This window comes from Rhipicephalus sanguineus, chromosome 1 (assembly GCF_013339695.2).
Source record: "Rhipicephalus sanguineus isolate Rsan-2018 chromosome 1, BIME_Rsan_1.4, whole genome shotgun sequence".
Taxonomy (NCBI): domain Eukaryota; kingdom Metazoa; phylum Arthropoda; class Arachnida; order Ixodida; family Ixodidae; genus Rhipicephalus; species Rhipicephalus sanguineus.
In genome coordinates, this window is record NC_051176.1 from 166,971,782 (window position 1) to 166,988,726 (window position 16,945).

The following is a 16,945-nucleotide window of genomic DNA, read 5'->3' on the forward strand; positions in this document are numbered from 1 at the left end:
TCAGTTGTACTAATTTATTTTTCTGAAAGCACGATCGAGTGGTATAAGATTTGTGCACTTTGTACAGTGTAACTTTGTAGATGTGTTTTTGTCACATTTTCTTAGCTCTGAAGCACTCGTCCCATTTAGTTTCATTGGGTTATGTGTGTTCTTTATCTCTTTGCATCGACTAGTGTTCTGCAAACGGCATACAACCCCAGCGTGCTCCAGAGTGCCGGAGACGAAGGAGCACTTTATGTTCAGCCCTGTCATTATTTTTTCGCTTCCGATTTTACTCGCGAACTTCCAGTTTTGTCATCACATGCTTTGCCATGGATCGAGAACCAAAGTTACATGCCATGGTCAGTGATGTTCCAAGGGGTGCTTGCTGCATGGGCATGTGTGTTTGCGACTTCCACTCTCTCTCCAAGTGTGGTTCTTTCAAAAGGAAGGGCACGTGTCCCATTTAAAATTTGACCGAATCACTCTGAGCAATCTACATGCCACACTTATTTGCTTGCAGTGCCCAAGCATGGTGAGGAGCCTTTTAAGAGCTTGGAATTTTATTTGGTGGTGAGAAATGGTGTCCTTCTATGACAGCACTTTGGTTGTGCACATTTCTTTTTATGAGCTGGTGTGGGTCATTTGCTAAAATGTTACTATGTATTAGCCACGAAAGAAGGGGAATTTAAGGGCTCGTTTTCTTTGTCAGACACATTAATTACAACCAGTCAAGTTGTCTTTTCATCCACTTTAATTTCTTCACATTTATATCATAATTACTACAAATAACTTCCCCTATACTGTCCTTGGCTTGATTGCCTGTTGGTTGTCAGTAATATTATTTATTAACCACTTGTGTTAAAATTAAATAGTTGATAAACACAAATTGAGGCATATTTTGGAAAACTGTTCTCAATCAGAATATTTAAAAATTGTACTTTGTTTAGCTGGTGTCATTATTCTTTCAGAAAACAATATGAAAGGCAGGGCTAAGAAAAAAAAAAAGCAATTGCTGTGGGTTTCTTTCATTTACTGTTTTAGGAGCACAAAGCTGCCCATTTGCTTATTCTAGAGCATAATGTACCATTCCATAAGTCGGAAACTGCTATTAAAGACTTCTTGCCTAAGAGTTTGTAGCCAGCGTTCTATTCAGTCGTTTTTTTTTCTCAATTTTAACTGCTTCGCACAAAGCTGTACTAGTGTCATCGCGTACTTAGTACAACATGTAGTACAGAACAGTGCCCCTTCTGTCGTTATATCAGGGTCCCTTGTCTAGCACTGTTTGTGCCCGTCTTATCGTGGAAAACAAGCTGTTGCTAAAATTACCACTGCCTTTGTTTTCGGACCTGCTTCTTACCTGCTGTGTGGCATGGCATTTATTTAGTCAATGAGAGGTTCCATTACCAGGAATTACTGATACATTGCCTGAAACTCTCTGAAAACCATGGTGTTTCATGCAGCCCTGTAACAAGATATATTTATGGTGGTGTCCTCCAAAGAAACCCTAATATTTCTGTACTTGTTAAACCTGCAGAACCGCGATAAGTTTCCATCCTTTTGCTAACTGAACTTTTCTGAACATATATCTAAACTTTTTGTTTACCCTACAAAGACACTTAACATTGTTCCCTCAAAATCCAGAATAGATCATGAAGTCACTGTTAAGTGCAAATTTAGCTTGAGTAAACGAGTAAACAATGCTTTTTGGAGACCTTAACAGAAATCCTTTTTACAGATAGTATTAGGGCTCAATATCATGCGTCCTTCATGAATATGAGACATTCCCATTAGTCATATTAGATTATTTTGTTTGCTGCTTGAGCCGTTTCAGCTGTCTCAGTGAATGTGTAGTTCAGCCTATTTGACAATTTTTTTTTCTAGCCTCAAAGATCAGTGTGCCACCGATTGAACACACTCAGCATCTAGTACCTTTAAAGCTAACACTATGCACAGAGACAATAAAGAGAAATGCTAAATCAGTGTGTATTTAAAATATATCATTTCAATACTGTACGTCATGTGTGGCTCATGCAGTAATTTCAAGGCAGTGTTGCCACCATTTTTGAATCATTCCTGCTTTACTAAGACTTCTCACAGTAAGAGCATGCGTTTTTTTTTTAATTCTAGAAAGGCAATTACTACTACAGCTCAATTTGTCCTTTCTCATTTGCACCCCTTTAACATATCACTTATAAGCAGCATTTTTTTACTACAATGAAAATGATGACCACCATTCAACCAGGTTTAAATGCACAGTTTTGTTTAAAGATGGCAGCTCCTCATTTCTTTCAATCTACTAGCTGCGGTTGTGTGCGCTAGAGCAAGCACACCACCACATCAGAGCAACCAGCCATTGTCAGAGTAACCCTCCCAGTGTACAAGAGTGGAAAGGATACATGGGCCATTCCACCGATCTTTACTAGACTTCAGACACGAATTCAACTTGTTTGTCTATGTGATGCACGTCTTGTGCTATTACTATTATGTAAACATGTTCCTAAGGGCAATCTTTCAAATAAATAAATAACACAGCTCTGTTGTACAGCCTTAGAACAATCTTCACGAGGTTGTTCAGTGCTTACGTACATTATACTGTGCCAGCCATTTTGTTGAAGTGGAGGGGTCTGTCTCTTGTCAACAAGCAGATGCAGGTCTACCCAAGTCAACACACATAAGATGAAATGCAAGAAGATAGTCGAAGATGTACAATCTAGTGCATTAGTAAGGAACAAATTTGCACTCTATTTAACAAAAACCAACCAACTATGCTCGGAAAAGTTTTAGCACAGTGGCAGAAAGGTAAAATGTTGCATTATGGCCATTAGAGATGTACTTAAATTCCAGTCCCAATCACGTCATTGGGGTTCTACACATAGGCATAGCCAGGGTAGAATCTCATAATGGGGGTTTCAAACACCACAATTTTTGTTTGTATGTTAACATATACACACACACAAACTAGCACACACATGCACACAGATTGGTTGAAACCCCTCAGCTTCCAAAAACAAAAGCCTGGCTGTGGCCCTGTTCCAACTGTACCGTTTTAATAATTAACACTTAACTCTGCTCATTCACCTTAAGGTTTCACCTTACAATATTGCAACATGTACAGCCATCACTGCAAATATCTTTGACTGAAGCAAAATGAGCTGCTTAGATGTGAATGCACATCTAAGCAGATATTTCTTGGAAGCAACAACTGTCTTAGATTCCTTTGCCTTCATTTGAACCTTGTCCAAAAACATATTTCACAGAAGCGTGTAAGCTCGCCCTTTAAAATGTCAGGGTACCAGCCCTTTAACGCCCCATTTGCTTATGCCAGCAAGTATAGGGGCATTATGGATAACGCATAATACAATGAACAGAGTTAAGCATTTAGATGGATGTGCTTGTAATTGTAAACTTGTACAGCATGGAAAAGACAAGCTTCAGCATCAACCACGAGCTTTAGTTGGACCTATTGTATATTCAGAGACAAAAAGAAATAAGTGCTCAGATCCCAAAAGAATTGTTAAAAAGACCCAACAAAACATTTCATGGGACCATGAACAACAGCATACAAGTGGTGTAGTCATCATCTTTAGTGTGATGTACACTGCGGGATGAAGGCCTCTCCAAACGATATCCAATTTGCCCTCTGCTGCATTAGCCAATTTCATTATATGCCTGCAGTTTTTTATTTCATCATCCCACCTAATTTCCAGCTGTCCTCGGCAGAAGGTTAGGTGGGGTGAGTAGTCTGTACAAAGTATCAAAATAACACAAAAGCAGGAAAGAAAAATAGAGTACACAAGAGTATTTTTGGGTGAAGAAACAAATGGCATAGTGAAGAAGAGGTCAGGCACCCTGCACTTCAACATAATTTGTTGGTGCTAATGAAACACATTAAAAAGGCAACCTGTATTGAAAAAGGTCATAGACATTAAGCGTATATAGAACTTGAAGCAGGTTATTTGTGCTTTTTTGTGGCACACTTCTGGATATAATTTGTAGGGTTCTTTCTTAAAGCATGTGTACTGTCCACAAGCATGTTTTATATGTACAGTGCTCGTCAAATGAAACCCGAACAGCGGCAAGCCTTTGCATCGTATAGTGCGCACCGTCCAGTCCAGGCACGCACATCCGGTATGACCGCATTGCGCATATGCGCACCTGTCCATGGTGATAACTGGACGGCGCGCATTATGCCACTGTGAAGGCTTGCCGGTGTTCGGGTTTCATTTGAAGAGCACTGTACAGTATTCACGGACTAAAACGTGACATTGTTTTTTTAGTATAACGACTGCTATGAGCAACTGCTCATGATAACCATGCCATGTCACTAGAAATCTGGCCGCTAAAAGGTAATGTTGGCTGTGGTGCAAGTGTTTCAGTCAAAATTACGCCAAGACTTGAACTGTAGTCGCTGGAAATGAACGTGTGCATTACTTGGCATTAAATTTTCGCATTTCAATACTCAAGTACTGTACTACTTCATGTAGCAATGCAGAAACTAACACATTTATGAATGAAACTGTATTAAAAATTAACAAGAATATATCTTTAAAAAGTATACACATCTAGCAAAACATCTACACCAAACAAGGATTTTTACTGTAAATGCATATTTTCCACTTCGCACACACATGATGAATGTGTCCCACCTTGAATAGACTATTTGCATAAAATGTGTAAGTAGGCTTTCCTGCAAGGGTTGTTTGCTAACTAAAAATCCTCGCTCAGAGACTACATTTCACACTTCAAATGGTTCCCCTTCCCAGTGAAGGTCGATGAGCACAACAAAGGCTTTTCAAAAAACTTACTATGCATGCCCATGAGCAGAAATATTTCCTATCGAAATAACCGCCAGCAGACTAGAAGAATAAACTGTTGTTCCTGTTCAACACTTGTCCCTACCATTCTTTTCTTTCTTTCTTTCAATGCCACAATGGTTATCCGATGACCACGAGTAGAGTAACACCGAGACATTACACCCCTGTAGTAATATCTGAAAAGGATTCGTGGTGCTGTGTACCTTCACTAGAATGGAAAGAGGGAAATACACTTTGCGCAATAAAAGCAGTCTGTGAACAAAAGTTCTCGGTTGGAAAACAAACCTTGCAGAATACCGTACTCGCACATTTTTGCAAATGGTCAATTCCCAGCATGTGCTACATTCATACCTGGGGTGTGAGCAAAAAGCAATTTCCTAAAGTGCGCATGGCCCGACCATCATGCCTTGATGCAATGGGAGAAAAAAAAAATGCTGTAGCTTAGGTGCTATTTAGCGAGCAGACTTTTTCACACACAGATAGAGCCCAACTCTTTCCATTGGTTTCACCATTTGTGGGAAGCATGAAGCAGAAACAGTGCAAAGAAAAAATCAGTTGCAGATCATTTTACTTTTTATTGTGCACACGGTTTCCATTTTTCCCCCCTCCAGTACCTTTGGCCACTGCCTGCGAAGTTTCCAGGAATAATGTACGTTGTATTTCAGGACTTCATTAGTCTGTCACTGCAGTACATTCTTGGTCACGCAGCATACAGCATACTAAAACAGTATAATCAATTGGCAGCAACAACAGTGTCGACGCTTTGCTAACAATTCTAAATCCACTAACGCAGTCTCAGCTATCAGATTTTACTGAGCAAAGTGCGGAAACGCTTCAAAGCTGCCTATTCATAAGCAAATGTAATGACCCTAGAGCCTAAAGTAAAGAGAAATTATAAGATATGCAGACAGCCAATAAGCTGCACTAAGGAAAAAAAAAAAGAGCAAACTGAATAGCATTTTACAATGGACACTATTCAATCTACAATGCAGTATCCACATTTCTAACATTATATTGGATACTGCATCTACAAAGTAGTATTTACTATATTAACAATGCTAGTTCACAAGAATGCACTCAGCAATTCTGCACTTCCAGATGGACAACCTTCATTGAAAAGCATTTATCTAGTATTTGTCAGGTAAATAAGATTATAAAAATTTACTATAACGTTGCATCCCAACATAAATAGACCACAGAATGCCAAGGCTATTACAAAATTTTAACCGATTCCTGTCCGAATAACTCACATTCAGTGTCATGGGGCTTGAGCACAACACACTCACAAGCAGATTAAGCTTTGAAGGCACAAGGTCAACACTAAGCATAACACTTTAAAGCCTCTACAACATGATCACCGATACTATTATACAAGCAGGCATATGCCCAATTATAGGCCGTACAAGCAGTGTCTTGTGCATGGATCACGGCATTTGCAATCGCAATAACTGCGCTTATGGCAATCATTAACAATTACTCCACAAATTGTCTTCCCTTACACACAGTGCACAATTGTTTAACATTTCTACACAAGATGTTGGTCATCCCATTTCTTGCGAGATGCAGGCTCCCAGCAGCTACCCAATTAATTCTGAATGTGGAAAAAGACCTAAATTATATTTTTTCTGCAATCATTATGGCTTTTCATTTTACATCTGGAGAGAGAAATGTTATAAAAGCTTAAGGTTTTTCCGACTTCAAAAAATTCCTACATAAAAACAATAGCATTAAATTTTGAAACCTTTCATGCACAATAATACACAGGCTAAGTAGCAACCAGACAAGTAACAAATTATGAAAAGTACAATGTTGGAGGTTCACATTAACCTTCAGAGCACGTTTCCTTTGTCACCATTTATCTTTTGCTTGTTCTGGAAGTGCCACGTGGCAAACGTTTGTGCAACTAGGAGAGGAAACACAAGTGTGGCATCTGCACAAATTTTTACAGGGCGAGCATCTTTGCGAATTTTTCCCCATGACACTGCTTCATCAGGTGTTGCCCCTGAATCACTGCCATCAAACTCGGCACCTGTGTTGAGATACACTGCAAAATCTGCACCATTGCGCATCATGTTTGAGTTGCAGATGTGGTGTTTCACAAGTCCACCGCCTACAATCACCATACCAGATCGTACTGCTTTCACTGCAATTGAATTAATGCGACGAATGTCTTGAGCTATGTCTACAATCAGACCAGGATTGCGGTATGAATGAAAGTAGATCATATCGCCAAGGGAGCCATCTGTTAATGCTGGGCAGAATACAGGAATCTTGTTCTTTGCGGCCCAGTAATAAATAGACCTTTGGTCATTGATTTCATTTCCAAACATTTCTATCATTTTTGATGGTGACCAGATGGTACCGTGCATGCGCTGCTCCTCAAGCATCTTGTTGAAAATGGGAATCACCCAATTCTCAAAAAGGCAATAATTGTCATTTGGAGCCAGCAAATTTCCAATGCGATTGATGCCTAAATCACGGAGAGAGCTTCCTTTCAGAGTAAAGTCGCCCACATAGGTGGGCGCAAGACACTTAATAAGGTCCTCTTCGACACCACCCGCAGTTGTTACTATGCAATCAACCTGCAAATGAAGTACACGCAAGTTTTAATCTTCAGACATGAATGCACTGACAAATTTAAAATAAACACGCACACACGCACACACACGCATGCAAAGAAATGCAACACTCTTATATAATCTTACCATCTTGTGTTCCACGAGAAATCTGATGACGTCTCTGACACCCGCGGAAGCCATGTTCGAGGTGTAACCCAGAAAAATCGTGCAGCCGTATTTTCTACGAATGAACTCGTCGGTTTCATGCTGGTCAAGCTGATCCTTCTCGAGAGGCACAGATCTGCATTCCAGCTACGTGAACAGAAATGAGACAAAAACGGTAAAAATCTGACGATCCGTACTTCATAAATATACAGAAGTAATTCACGCACGCAACTAAATCTACAAAACACGGGGAAAAAAAAAAGCCCAACGTACCATGCGGTTGATCTCGTTGACAGCGCGGTCAAAATGAGTCGCCTGAAAGCCAGAGCACTTGTAGCTTTCAAGAATGCGGGCGTAGTCGATGCCATCGTTGAAATCATAGCCTTTAACTTCGATTTTTTCTTTAACTGGCAGCTCTCCCGACCTTCTCAATACGGAATCCACCGCAAGCGTCGGTTCACATTCAGTACTCATGTTGCCGCGACAAACCGGTGCTCAACAATGCTGTAAGCAAGCACGGGGTGCGCTCAAGAAACTTGTCACAACGGTGCTTCGATTGTCGCCAGCCCCCATCTGACAAGCGGTTTCATTTACTCCACACGTAATCACTTGCGAACGTTTGTTCTGTCACACAACGACACACGCGATTCAGATGAGATAACACATGTGAACCAATGTGCGCGGACCAAACAAGAGCCGCAGTTGCCGCAGTTGTCACATGGTTCATCGTGGTTGGCAGAGCCAGAGACAGTACCGAAGCCACAGCTGACTGTCGTGTCACAGCCGCTTTTTACCGGCAGTGACTATTCCGACCCTCGTGAAAATAGCGCTTCGTTATTCTGACGCGGGTCAGAATAAGCAAACGCTATTTTCACGCAACTTGGCTTGGATCTGTGAAAGATAGTGGCTTTTTGCCTAAACTTTACGACGACGATTCAGGCAACCTACAATAGGCATGTTTTATTTTTTATTTTATGTGTGTGTGTTATCGACTGCACACTTACGTCGATGTTCGTGTGCGGCTATTTATCGTTGCCCGTGTGCTCAGAGAACACCCATACACTTGTGTGCTTGTTGAGGAGTGAATAATGGGATCGTTGGTCTTTGAATGCGTATGTTATCGGCTGCACACTTACGTAATTTGTGCTCGGTATGGCTTGTGTGTGGTGCCTTTGTGTGGTGCGTGTGCGGTGGTCGATTTGTGGCCATCCGTTCGTTGTATTGGTTGTACCAGTTATACTGTGCGCGTTTCAAGGAAAGTACGTTTTTCACTTGCATGACCATACAAAGCGTTCGGCAAACTGCGCGATTGTGTCGGCTCAGCGAAGCTGCTTTTCCGTCTCGATTGAGGAATACATTTCGATCGCGATTGAGCGCGAGTTCCTTAATCGCGATTGCCTTATGCGGAAGGGAGTCCATTGCGGTCACGAAATTCCATCCGATCGAAAGTGCGGCAAGTTTGGCAGGTTTGTAAAGATGCATGACTTCGGAATGAGTAGCGCATAAACAACGGAGGCAAAGAAGACGTAGGCAGAACAAGCGCTGAACTTCAACCCATGTTTATTGGGGAACATACATGAATATATACTAACTCTAATCACGAAGATCTCACGCATCGCGCTTATAAATGACAGTTCTAAAAAACCCTTTACTCTATCAAGGAAGAAACTGACCCTACCAAGTAAGGAACCCCGCATGCGTCGCCTGCAATGATACCCAAACATGCAGTATCGAAAAATACACAACAATAACTCTGTCATAAAGAAAACCATCAAAATGAAACCATGCACGCATTGCAATTACAAAGTGCAACATTAGGCAGGTATGTTAAGGAATGACAATTATTTATCAAAGAGGTCTACAGACACACGGAGCCTTGCCTCTGGATAATGCAAGCCTCAGTTATTTGTTGAGTTACTTGTACCCTGTGACGGAATAAAACAGAGGCTAGTTCAAACAGCGGCTTGCATCCACAGTGACTGCACTGCAAGGTCAAATTTGATGTCGGAGCACGTTTCAAAGAGGTGCAATGTTTGCCAGACGAATTTTCATACAGTGGCCAGTCTGGCCTACGTAAACTTTTTCACATGAAAAGAGAATCGGTTATACTACCCCCTTAACGCACGGCACAAATCAAAGGCCGTGTTTCACGGTGCATTCCCCTCTTGCTTTTCTTTTTTGTCAATACTGAAGTCTTGCACAAATCCCCTTTAGCTTATTCTTGGTGGAAAAAATCACATTCACATTATAGCAGTCACCACTCGTAGTGATGGGACACACCATGAACATAGGGCATCACTCAAAGTGGCCTTTCTTCACTTCTTTCTGGCAGCACCAACTTGCCACTATCACTTGTAGCCACTATTACTGCACCAGGGTAACCCGTCTCTTATCATCAGGTGCAGGCATAGGTGTGCGCAGGGTTCCGCTTCAGGCGGTGCGAAGGTTCATCACAGCGCCCTCCCCCCTCCTTGTTAAGTCAATGTATGGGGCAGACTTTGCATCCCCCCCTCTTAGGTGACCAGGGGGCCGGCCGCCTATGGGTGCAGGCAAGATTTTGAAATGGCAGTCTGGATAAATGAATTAGCAATGCAGTTTTCTACAAGTGTAGAGTGGCCAGACTGATAGCTGTGCAAACCCTTTTACAATCTTGGCTTATACTGCCAGCGTATCTCATTAGGGCAAAAAACCAAATCAGGGTGGATGTTGTGGACAGGTGTTTCTTTTTTCTTTTTTTGGCTCTTTGAGTTCTTGAAAGTTCCACTCATCGAGCATACAGCCCCCGTACCTCTTGGCCTTTGAGCATTCAAAGCGCGCCTGACTAAAACTGTTACTGTAATCCCCTCCGAACTGGGCTATAAAATGGAGGACACATGCACCACTGTCAATAGCTGTTTTTGTGGGAGAGTGTTTGTTATGCAAGGAGGAGAGCTCAGCGAACTACAAGAAATGTCGGTCACCAGTGAACCTTTCGAGCTGCGTGGACTTTCCTTTTTCTTGATGTGTCAGATAAATAAGCTTGTTTTTTTCTAATCACTGGCTTTGTTTTACTTTTGGGTGGTCTATGACTAGAGCAGTCGAGTCATAGAGACCACGACCTACTGTACTCCTGACCTGCCCAGATAGTGAGGGTCCTATGGGAGCGCTCGTCCCCGCTCTCGTTCAAACGCTAGCCCTAGGTGGCGCTTCCTATAATGTGTTCGTCTGCTACTCTGCAACCGTTTAGACGGCGCTGGAGTAAAAGCGCCCGTATTATGTGACGAACTGCCGGCATTATGTGACTGTTTCTGCAAAATTAGACCAAGGGTCAAGTAAGCTATTCAGTGCGGTTAAGTATTTACTGCGCACTGGTTGACTAACGTGAGAAGCCGTAGACTTGCGTAGTGTAGGACGGCTGTGTCCTTTTAAATGCAAAGAACGTTCTAATTCACTTTCCGTATTTTTATTTTAAAAGTATTGTGCATTTATGCATACTAATTACACGATATGAGCGCTCTAGCTGGCGAAACATCACCACGAGCGTTAAAGCTGACGTCAGCGAACAGGTGCTGACTAGCGCCACAACGCTCGTAGGTTACTTCCCTAGCGGCAGGAGGCATGAACTAGAACGTGGGCGCTGGAGAGGGAAGATCTGGGCAGGTCAGGAGTACAGTAGGTCGTGGTAGAGACACTAATGTCTTGATACTGCAATCTATCGTTCTTGGGGGTTTCTGAAGTGGACATGAGCCCCTGCCCTTGTTCCCTGAACACCTTCGTTACGTCAACCATTTTTCAATTGAAATCTCACCTGTCAGTGAAGAACAAGTAGTCGTCAACAAAATGAATAATCTTGTCTGCTAGGCGAAAAAGGTTGCTCTGAGTGGCCTTATCTACCGTCGCTAAAGCAGTCATACTCGCTGCTTAGAATGGGTGCCACGCAAGAACCAATGCACACACCAGATTGCTGTGCAAAAACGTTCCCTTTCCATATGATGAACATCAAATCCAGGTAGCACCTCAAGGAGACCACCAACAGACACACCTGAGCGAGTAGTGAATGCATGTTTGGCATCCTGATTGCTTATACAGTCCTTTGCATTCTACAACAGAGGGACTTGTGGTAAAGAGTGTTATAGACAATCAATGTCAAGACTAAATGCCCTTAACCTTCCCGAATAATTGTGCCTAAGGTATTCCACAACCATGTTGGAACTGGACACAAGGAAGTAGTCGGCAACAACAAGGGATTTCAAGTTCTTTTGAAAGTACCAAGACATCACCTGAAGCCAAGTGTTTCAGAAACGATGGTTTGGAAAGGGATGTTAGGCTTGTGGGTCTTAGTGGAAAATAAGACCTCTAGAGAGTAGCCTGCCTCTTTCTTTACCCCATTGACCAGCTTTCCTGGATTAAGGCTCTTGAGCAGTTGCACTGCTTGCTTTTTTTTTACTTTGGCAGGCTTGTCTGACACCTTTCAAAAGATTTTCATAATTGCTGCATTTCCTTGTTCAAGAATACATTGGACAGCTAGGGTACTTTTGTTCAAGTCTGTCTTTTGTAGCATGGCAGATCTTGTGAATATGTTCACCACTGTCACGCTTTTCATGCGAAGTCTGTTTTAATGTGGGAACTGAGGACTTGACGTGACTTGCTTAATAGAGCTGCGCTGGTAAACAGGCCCAGTCTTCTTTTTGTACACCTCCTAAACTTGCTTGCTCATTCATACAGAAGGCTGTGGCAATCACATTTAACAACCATCACAGAGCTGCGCATGTGCTCTATTTCAGAAAATAATTCCCGCACCTCCGTTGCCTGACCAGTTCTTTTTGGTCGAACTGGCATAATATTTCCCACTGGGATCCTGACGTAGCACTGAGCATGTTGATTGGTCCTCCATGCTACAAAACTGATCCTTGGCCCAGCGGTGATGCTGTTTTGGCCAAGCAGTTGTCACATGCATTGCGTAATTATTGACCTCGTCAGTGCCTTGCACTGCACTTTGTTATCTCCTGTATACAGACACGGCTGTAAGCACGTGTAAAGCTCGGTCAATGCTCATAATGTATTATTGCGTGGGTGTGACAGTGAAGTGAACGAAACTCAATCTGGTAAAAATGAAACTCTTTAAGCTTGTGTGGAGAAAAATAAGTACACTCACAGTTCAATGATAGCGGCAAGCACAGTTGTTGATCGGGCACATTCTCGGAGCATTTCTTGAAACCAACTCATTTTTAAGCAAATTCCAATACGTCTTTTGTAAGCACTACCCATGCAAAACTCGGCTTCTGTCTTTTATGCATGATGTCATCTTGGAACTGTCTAATATACTTGTGAAGGTGCTCACGCGTTTTGGCGTGGCCTGCACCAAGTGGTAACACGTGTAACCATTTTCGTGAGTGAAGCCCAGTCACACGGAAATAATAAAACAAGCACATGTGGCAATCTTCTATTTTGACATTAAAGTCCATTTTCACGTAGTGCACGTTCAGACAATGGTGAGCTACAGTATTGATTCTGGTGACTTCACATACCAGTATGGCTAGTTGTGATAATGTCAGGTACAGAACGTACAAAAATGGCCCCTTGTGTCTCACTTTCCCAAAAGTCTGCTCTCACAGTACAGTTAGCATAGTTCAGCATACCCATGAAGCAAGCGAGTGAAATCGAACTTGCCCTTTGTTGTTGCCATCTATCTTCGTGTATCCATGCAAATACACAGTCTAAATTGACCAAAAGGCAAGGGTATAATTGACTGTGCACTTGTTGCCACATGTGTGGCATGCGGGTAGCTGTGTAGGAGGGTGTCGGTAGCAGTGAGGGACCATTGCATTGTAGTTGTGGGCTCAGTAGCACCCGCATGAAGCGGCTGCCCAGCACACATGGTCCAAAGTCAAGGGCCCAATCGAACTCGGCAGCAGGCCCCTGCACAACTTCATCATCTTTCTCCTCCTTCACTTCAGCTCTACGGCGTCCTTAGCTGGCCAAACCAAAACAGAACCATCACGTGGGTAAAGCACATTGTGCATCATAGTGGAGACATTGTTTCCGAGCACTGTGATAAAAATACCAGACTCTTGCTCATCAATGAAACTGCTCATGCAAGCAAACACATCAAAGCACTTAATATAGGCTTCCAGATTATTGTTTGATGGACAGAGCTGAGGTATATGTCCAATGCATAGTTGGCTGGCTTTTGCACTTGGCTCTGTGCCCAACATAGTGACTGAACTTCTACTCATACACAACTGCCATTGGTCACTATACCATCCTCACTGCCTCCGTTATATATGAAGAAGACAACAGGCAGAAGACAGTTTATTCAGTGGTAGCTTGCCACACCAACAGAAATTTGAAAAAGGACCCACCCCCTTCATATCCCATTAGGTTTAGAACAACACAGGTGTCATTGCTTGCATGGCTGCTTACAACACACACATCAGGCTTGTGGTGAGTATCTGAAAAACCTCATTGCTACATGCTCTGTCCATTTCCACTTATCACTTTTTGTTTTCAATATAGGAGTTGATATATGAAGTCAGTGTCTTATAGCGACTGAATTCTGGGCTCACTAGCCACATGCATTGACCTGCAAGTCAAAGATGCGCTTGAATTTTATTGTGCTTCACATCACTGCAGGTAGCAGCAGAAGGTGCATTGTCATTTAATGTATGGCAGACGCTGTATCTTCTAACAGATAAATTTATTGTCCTCTCCATGAAGAGTTCCCACTGCACTTAAAAGCACTGGCTCAATGAGCCACCTGTTGAAAATATTTCTCGAAGTATTGCTACTATTACCTGTGCAATCAGGTTGAGCCATTTCCAAACGTGCCCATCCTCTACAGCTAAAAAAAAACCAAGGTCAAGACCACGAGTTGTGCTCGACCCATTACCACATTGCTTTGGCCACATCACACTTTTCGTTAACATTAATGGACTCATTTGCCTATTTTTCATTTTCTACACCCAAACATTTAAAGCATTAGATGCTGGATGCCTTGTATGGAATTAAGCATGTGTGCCTGGAGACCACCCACAAAGTGGCTTCTAACAGGGCTACTGTCTTATATGTCTTATTCCATCATGCTGTATTCCATCATGTTTACCACGCTGCCAAATTACTCACACACCTTAATTCTTGCCTTCTTGCTGGACGAGCTTGTAAAAACAATAAATTTTGTATTTCATTCACAGTGTGTACGAAAAAAGTTGGTTTTCTCTATCTCATACCCTTGAGCTTCAAAATAGGATGTGACAGTCTTGTGTGCCTTAAATAAAATGATATTCATACCCTTGCTTCCTCTGTGGCTTTGTTCAGGGCCGTACCCAGGGATTTTTTTTTGGGGGGTGTTTGTGTGTAGAACGGCCAACTTTGGCAACATGTGGTCGCTGTGAAGGTATGCAAATATTTGACTATCACCCGAAAAGTTAAAGAATGGAAAAATTTCGGGGGCTGTCAGAACCCCCTCATCCCCCCCCCCCCTAGTTACAGCCCTGGCTTTGTTGATGCCATGGGGCACATGCATAGTCCCTGTACTGCTCTAGCCATGTTGCGTGAAACACAGCAAAGAAAAACACTCTTCTTTATGGTAAAGATTCATTCAAACAAGCCCAGTAGGGAGTAGGGATTAGGTGACAAATTGCTCACAGGGTTCTTTTCTATGTTAAACAGAGTTTTGTGATTGTGTCAACAGAGAAACAGATAAATACCAGAGACCAAGGTGAGAAAAAATATTTCATCTACGCCCTCCTGAACACAATTATTTTCTTTTGTTATGACTAAATTATCCGCTCATTTTTTTTAGCATGTGTGTATGCTAAGCAATCTTCTGATACACAATAGTGCCAAAATATCCTGCGTCAAGTTAGGGCTGTGCTTGCTGGGTCACATTTAGCAGGTGTCTTAATTAGTAGGCTGCATCTGCATGGGCTGGATTAAGCCATGCATTTCTTTATGAGGAAGAAATCGAACAGCACCATAAAGACAAGCTTGGGAGAAAATGATGCACACAATACATGTTCTGTTGCCTTCTCTCTATTTCATCTACAGCGCTGTTCAATTCCTTCCTAAAAAAAGCTGTATTCAATAGTACACCTGCAGTGTGTGCTACCAAGCACATTACGAACAAGTGCTCCGCACAAACCGTAGGGTATCTCATTTAAGAGTCAAGTATAAGCAGAAGCTCTCTCGTACAGTGTTGAGGAGTTGCCACTCCAGAATTGGAATGACTCCGGAATCATTCCACATTTTCGCGACCTCGGAATGGAATGTGAGTGGAATGGGGACAACACTTGGACGAATGGGATGGAAGTAAGCACCTTTTGCATGGAATGGGAATGGAATTGCTTCTTTTTCCGAAAATAGAGCACATTTTCGTTTACGTGCTGTTTTTAAACTTCAAACATTAGTAAGTCAGAGCCTTGATTTAACAATAAGGCAGTATTTTTAAAATGACTTGGCTGATTTCAAGCACGGTACATTAATAAGCAATGCGCCTACTACAAACCAAGGCAGAAGTTAGTGTACAAACAAATGCATTATCCCAGCAGATACCAAAGGGAGAAACAAATTATCCCTGCGCATTGGTTTCCATTGATACCCCAACATGAAAGTGGCGATACTCTATGCATAGCCTGATCTTTATCTCACAAGCAGTTTAGTACCTGACACACATAAATAACCTTTGTAACAAGGAAGACATTGCATACCTGCACACAGGCGAACACAGAAAGTTCTCCTCACCCCATCCATAATTGCGAGGCGCGCTTGACAAGCGTGAGTGCTGACGAGCAGTGTGGCGCAGTTTCCGTATTCGATGCAAAGGCACAAGGTGCCCGAGCGGTGCACTGTTCCAACTAATACCAGCAGATCTAGAGGGCTTTGTTCCCCATTAACCAAATCTTATTTTTCTCCATATTCACGACTGCTCCAGACACAGGGAAACTGCTTAGTCTTCTTGAATACTACTTTTGTCAGTATAAAAGTATGCTATGCCGTCATTTAAGCACTAACACACTTAACCTTAAGTAATATTAAAACATCACCATTCGTTCAAACATGCTGACCATGCAAATACTGCCCCTATCGGAATTAGTAGGGTGGTTGTACTGCACAAGATATGTCACCAAGCTACTATTCCTCGATGTTGGTAACGTGTTTGTGTACTTTTGCAGTTCTTAATGCATCTGATGACATCAGCGTTATGGAGCGTTCATTCTTAACTCGATAAAACTATCAAGATGCCTTTCCTACGTTGAGGAATTACAGTAATGGAATTGAACTGCCCGGCCATTCCCGGAGTGGGAATAGGCTCAGTTTCTTCATTCCGAGGAACTGAAAGGAATGGAATTGCGGCAAGTTCTGATTCCCCAGAATGGAATTGGAATGGAATGGAGGCGCCCATTCCGCAACACTGCTCTGGTACGTATGCATGGGTTCTAAAAAAAAAAA

The 16,945-nt window shown here is 42.3% G+C and overlaps 1 protein-coding gene across 1 annotated transcript; it reads right to left on the reverse strand.

The window, feature by feature from the left end:
* Positions 1-5,351: 5,351 nt before the first annotated feature.
* LOC119401771 (probable deoxyhypusine synthase) lies at positions 5,352-8,204 on the reverse strand. The gene is made up of 3 exons (XM_037668747.2): positions 7,793-8,204; positions 7,502-7,666; positions 5,352-7,378 (listed from the first exon to the last, which is right to left on the reverse strand). The coding sequence occupies exons 1-3, from the start codon at positions 7,991-7,993 to the stop codon at positions 6,626-6,628; spliced, it is 1,119 nt and encodes a 372-aa protein (XP_037524675.1). The 5' UTR covers positions 7,994-8,204; the 3' UTR covers positions 5,352-6,625.
* Positions 8,205-16,945: the final 8,741 nt, after the last annotated feature.

What these genes read in the sequence shown, in the direction of transcription:
- LOC119401771 (XM_037668747.2), bottom strand. Translation starts at nt 7,993, where the DNA reads ATGAGTACTGAATGTGAACCGACGCTTGCGGTGGATTCCGTATTGAGA. An exon ending in TCAACGAGATCAACCGCATG is followed by an intron (nt 7,667 to 7,792) that starts GTACGTTGGGCT and finishes CTGTTCACGTAG; the next exon opens with CTGGAATGCAGATCTGTGCC. An exon ending in TTCTCGTGGAACACAAGATG is followed by an intron (nt 7,379 to 7,501) that starts GTAAGATTATAT and finishes CTTCATTTGCAG; the next exon opens with GTTGATTGCATAGTAACAAC.